The following is a 6,000-nucleotide window of genomic DNA, read 5'->3' as shown; positions in this document are numbered from 1 at the left end:
ATTGGAACAAGCTGAGTGGTCAATCCGCAGCGTCGGGCAGCCATGATGAATAGCTCGGGTTTTGCTTATTTTCATTTTGTGGGGTTTTGTTTATATTTTGGAGAGAAATAAAACCATAGACGGTTAAAGATACGTTTTACATTACACCATTTTACACCAACATGGACCTGCTTGGACTGGACTCATATTTATGTTGTATTAAGTTACTAATCTATATATTGGTTATAACAGCATCTAGCAAAAAAAACCCCACAAAAAAATCCAGGCCCCGTGTTGGACTGAGGTTCGCTTCTCAAGGAAGAGAGATTTTGTTGTCTATGGCAATTTCCTTGTACAGCTTGTATCTTTTTTTTATTTTGTTTTGGTTTGGTTTTTTTTCTGTTCGCAGTAACTTTTGTAATATATTTTTTGGTTTGCAAGACCCCCATCCAAGTACATTCCTGTATAAAGTATTTTGCACTATTTAAAAAAAAAAAAAAAGAAAAGAAACAAACTCATATTGATGAAGTCAGGTTGTGCAATATAATGGATAGTCGCAATGTTCATCATTGTACCTGTAATGTAACTAATTTTAAATGTACTATTTTAAATATGTAAAATAAATTTTCACCACGAGCATGTTTTAATGAGGTAAAAGAACTAGTTTGACCCTTTTTTGGTTTTGGGGTTTTTTTTGTTTATAACATTTTGTTGCTTATTTAACAAATGTGTGGATATATATTTTTCTTTTCTGATTTTTAGAAATTTGTCAGTCTGAAATGACTAATGCAAGAAAGTGGTTTTTTGGTATTAAATACAGAAGGTACAACCCTCTTTTCAGTAATACCTGTTGATTTCTTTTAAAATCTAAAATGACTAGGTGGTAATGCATGATGTATGCTACAAGTGGTGTTACCTTACACAAGTACCTCGAGGCGCAGAATTGAACACAAGGAAAGATTTTGTGACAGATTCACTAAAAATAATAATTTGATCTCTGCTGTGGTTTCAGTTAAGAGAAATGATGACTTTACCTGTCAGTCAGTAATGAATGCTACTATGAATTGCACGTTAAGCCAAAGGAATTGCTTAGCACGTCTCTTGCACATCCGCCACGGCCATTCCCGGGTTCCTCTCTAACCACGATCTGCAACCATGTGCCCTTACATTCATCCACGGCACCAGGCTCCCGGTGAAGACTCTGATTTCATGGCAGCTGTACAGTCAAATTCTGCATCAAATTATGTAGTCGTATCAATTGTGGCCAGGAAGGTGTAACAAAATTGAAAGACACATGCATTGCACTTCTCTCTTTCTCACTGCAGTGAGATTTAAAGTCTTAAATCATGTTTTCAGACTCAAACAGCTAAAACAACCCTGAAACCAAAAAGATGCTTGAATAATAGAAGTCCTACGGGTAGAAAACGACCTGGAGCAGGTGTTAACTTCAGCCCTGACTAGTCTGCCAGATCATATTGACTAATTGGTATAAGTAGTAAAACTGTTTCTTCTGTTGACAAATACTGTACACAAAATATGTGGTCGATCCAGTAGTGTTGGCACCGTGTATTATTCACTGATAGGTCAGGGAGTCCCTCAGCCACGTCCTTGACCCTTACCATATCTTAAAGAAAAATGTTAACAGTCCTGAAGTGTTGGATAACTTCCCCTGCTCTGCACATCTAATCTGGACCTCCTCCAGAAACGCCCAAATAGCAGGCAGCACGTACTGTCCGGCTGAGACGTGTAGGGTGCTCTGGTGCGCCTTGTGCTCAAACACAACTGCCCGTGCCAGCTGTTTGCAGTGGAGACACTAATCCTGGTTTGCAAAAACAGTTGATATGACCCAGTTCAGCCTTGTGTCAGTGGCAGCCAGCTGCTGGGAGGCCGTTTACTTTTTTTTTAATTTGAGCTGCTGTACAGCTCCCATCAGGTGCTGAAGTATAACCAAAAAACGCTTAGGAATCAGACGCAGCGGTCATGGGGGAGCGTCAGCTGTGTGGGGTGTCCTCTGAGTCCTACCTTGCTAACATACTGCGTTTTATTGGCATCGCAGGTGATCGTTGGATTACATGCAACTTGCTTTGTAAAATGTATCAAGGTACTGTAGACATGACATGTGCCAAACATTGGGCTTAAACATGCAAATCAAATTTGCATGACTTAAAGGTGGGCAGATGCTTTGAACCTGGATCCCAGCTCATCACACTGCTGTTTTGAGAGCTTTCTGCTTTGGACAACATACCCCCTTCCAAATCCCCCCCCAGCCTGTCCACTATTTAAACCAAATGAAATCCATGTTAAGAACTGTTTTGTTTTTTCCTTATTTTTTTATGTCTGCTTTGATATGCAATTTCTGTTGTCAACACAGCATTGCTCTTACAAAGGGTGACATGGTCTATTACTGTTTTTTTCCAAGAGTAAGGTCATAGGAGCAGTAATGAGGGGTGCAAAGTGTACTGGAAATCGTGCCTGCTGTGATGCTAGCCAAAAGCCATGGACTGACTGATGTCCTCTCTAACCAGATTGGCAAAATCAAATGGGAAATTCTTGGTCTTGAGAGGCACAGCATTCTGGGAAGTGACTTATCTCTTGGAAAGTTAATGATGTAGCTCCTGTTTGTTGAGCTATTCATGTTCTGAGCAACACGGCGGGAGCAACACCTTGAATTTCTTAAATTTTTTTTTTATTTGCTCTACTGAGTAATCTGTTAAGACCGTTCTCCTGTATTTACATTTGTTTCACTGCTTTTAACCAACAAGACTGAGGACCAATTGACCTTTTAACTGTAACAAAAATAAAATAAATGTCAATTTGTGGCAATGCAAGACAAAGTCCCTGAGACCAGATGACCAAGTTCTAGTCGTCTGCTTCCATCATGGGCATTTTTTTCCTGCTCCGTGCATTTAAACAGCAAGCGTGGCACAACATCTGCTTCGCAGAACTGTTTGGTTTGGTTTTTAACTTCGAGTCTCATTGCTTAGATTGAGATAGGCATATTGCCAGTGGCTTTCACCTTCTAGGGAACTGCAGTAATTGCAAATGTGGATGCTGGTTCCCCTTTCCAAATCCTTCCTTCCTGCTATGATTTGCTGTTTGATTGCTGCGTTTTTTGGTACAACAGGAAGTCATGTTCATGGCATACCCTGCGCATGAGAAAGCGGGCGGAAAAGGAGAGCAGTGGCAAAAATGAAGCCAATGGGCCACGTAAATCCAAGGATATTCTGGGAAACAAAGTCTCTGTTAAAGTGAGTAAGGCCATCTGAAAGCTGTGTGCTGCTCTCCTGCTTCCCATCCTTTTCACCCCCTATAGCATCCTCTCCTGAGAGAGGGAGGGGGCGGCGATTTTGGGTTTGGTTTTTGGTTGGTTTTTTTTTTTCCCACTTCAGTTATCTTTTTTTTTTTCTTTTTTTGTAGTATCCATTTTAGCAGGATTTTTGCATGCAAGATAAAATGCAGCCTTTGTTTTTCGTTTTCTTTTTCCTGGCATCCCACATGCAAGTAAGTAATCTTCATTAAAAAAAACAACTATATATATGGTTAAATAACTGTTCTTAAAATTGGGACAATAGTGATTTACTGACCTCTGACATAGCCCAATCTGCAGCTCCATCAGAGCAGCTGCAGTGGTGAACCAATGGCCTTACTGAAGTTGATGAGTTTTCTTTAGGTCAATATTTCACCACATCTTAAGATAAGGCGTTCTCAACCCTGAGATGCTTAAGATTTTTGGTCTGGGGAGATGGTCTCAATGACCTTTTTCTTTCCGTATTATCAGCCAGGGCAGAGATGCTGACTCTGTCTTGCCAGGAGAGGGTCTCCTGTGTGTCCGTCCGTGTGTGTGTGTGTGTGTGTGTGTGTCTGCGTCTGTCTCTCTCTCTCTCTGAGATCTCCCAGTATGGAAAAGGTTGAGAACTGTGGGGTTAAGCTCCATCTTCTGCTCTGGGTGCCTGACTACTGTGCTCCAATTCAGAGGATCCATCCCTATAAACCGACCATGAGGCCTGCTCAGGACTAGTCTGGGGCTTTCCCTCCCATCAGAGGCAAGCAAACACTTGTGATTTTGACGCAACCAAAGCCCAGCCTTGACTGAGGAAAGCACTTGAGCATGTCCTCTGGATCCACCCCTCTCCAGGAGAGCCCATGATTAAGTGTTTTCCTTTGCGGGGGCTTTCCGTCTTGTAAGCCTAGTGAAATAGCCATGGCATGTGCAAAAGGAGGAACCCTGCCACTGCAATCCGGGCACCCCTCGCACCCACTGCGCAGCCACCCTGCAGCCCTGCGGTCAGCCGGGGAAGGACCGAGCCCAAGGGAAGCGGTTGCTCCAGCATGGTGGCCACAGTTCTTCCTCCTGTTGCTTCCTCGCTGTTTTTACTACCTGAACGACTTGCAGAATCACTGCCTCTTCTTTGGCAAAAGCATGTCTTTGCCTTTGCTTCCCCTGTTTTGTTGTTGGTTTGGGTTTTGTTTGGTTTTTTAGAGCGTTTTCTGTACTGTTACCCATTTCCATGCTGCTCACAACTCCTGTGCTGCTCTGCCCTGTCTAACCAATCTCTCTTCTAATCTCTTGTTCTCTTTCTTCCTCCTCATGCTGCCAAACAAGGACACAAACAGCTCAGAGGAATCAGAGTGTGATGACCTTGACCCCAATACTAGCATGGAGGTAGAGACAATCATCCTTGTGATTATTTTTTTTCCAAGAACATGTGCCCGTTTTGAAATGCCTTTGCTGAAAGGGGAGCTGGTGGGTCTCTGTCACTCATGGACAGATGTGCCAATTAAGTGTGAGTCACGCAAAGCGCCAATTCTGGTTTTGCCAAGCGTTGAACTGGAGTTTGGGCTGCCTTTGTGATGGGAGCAGTGGAGGAAGCCGAGGAGCAAGCTCCTGCTGAGCTGGAGGCTCACATAGCCACCCTCAGTTGCTGTTTCCCACCTGGGACCTCATTCATCGAAACAATAATGCATGCATGTCAACTGCCGATAAACGTAGCAGCTTTCTATATTAAAAACACCCCTTGCCCTGGCAATGCATGCTGAGCTGCTAGTCAGGCTTGTGTTATAAATCACTGGAGCAAATATTGTTGCACCACAACTAGTGCTTTAAATTATCTAGAAGATTAGAAAAGACAACATTTCTTTTTTTCTCCTAGCAGAGCGGGAAATTGCATTTCTATAAAAGTACTGAAGGTGAATGGTAAAACTGGTTGCGTGAATGTACCCGTATCACAGACAAGGCTGATGCAGATAGGTGGACCCAAATTATGATACGTTACACTACTCTTTTTCTAATGTGAAGCCACCGATTCTAGTGGAGTGACCGAGACATGCCTTGTTGAGAGAGCCCGAAGGAGCTTAAAATCATGAGAGTTGTGTGTCTGGTTGTCCTCAATTAGTATCTTGCAGGACCCATTTTTTTCTGTCTGTAGTGACCACACCAAGCATTTGAATACATTGTACCAAGGCTGAAAGAGCTTCCTACTGAAACAGGCAGGAGCAAGGTTCAGAGAGACATAAGTGATTTTGGAGAGATGAGAGGGCAGGTCACTGGAGAACAGGGATATCTGTGTGTCCTGGGAGATGTCGGGATGCCGTTAGCCAGGCTGCACTATAAACATCCCACAAAAGAAAGCTGATCTTCCTCCTGGAGGAAAAAAAAGGGGAGAAGTGTATTGAGATGCACCACTTCAGCTGTTAACCTGAAGGCTCTCTTTTATTTTAATTGCGTTGGCATCAATAAACACAGCTTTGAGAAGGGGGTGTGTACTGAAGAAAAGCTTTTGGCCCAGCTGACATCCTGGAGATTGGTGCTTACCGCTAAAGCTGCATTATTCTCAGGAGCATGTTTGCATTTTCAAAGAGCATTTTGCCAGTCACAGGTAACAACTAGGAGTATATGTGTTTGTTACAAAGCAGTGCCCAGTTATTGCACATAAGTCTGTGTAAGCTTTAGCTCATTGGAGATTGCCCTGTGGAGTAAAAGGTGGCTGAGATACAGGTGTAATGTACGGAGCTGGGTGAGAA

The 6,000-nt window shown here is 43.0% G+C and overlaps 1 protein-coding gene across 1 annotated transcript in view; it reads left to right on the top strand.

The window, feature by feature from the left end:
- The window catches only part of KALRN (kalirin, RhoGEF kinase), a 368,140-nt gene that overhangs the window by 339,695 nt on the left and 22,445 nt on the right, over positions 1 to 6,000 (top strand). The window contains exons 50-51 of the mRNA XM_009327171.1: positions 3,104 to 3,227; positions 4,583 to 4,642. Coding sequence (XP_009325446.1) covers positions 3,104 to 3,227; positions 4,583 to 4,642 — 184 coding nt within the window. The remainder of the gene's footprint in view (positions 1 to 3,103; positions 3,228 to 4,582; positions 4,643 to 6,000) is intronic.

This window comes from Pygoscelis adeliae, unplaced genomic scaffold (assembly GCF_000699105.1).
Source record: "Pygoscelis adeliae isolate BGI_AS28 unplaced genomic scaffold, ASM69910v1 Scaffold227, whole genome shotgun sequence".
Taxonomy (NCBI): domain Eukaryota; kingdom Metazoa; phylum Chordata; class Aves; order Sphenisciformes; family Spheniscidae; genus Pygoscelis; species Pygoscelis adeliae.
This window is presented reverse-complemented; position numbering and strand designations above follow the sequence as displayed.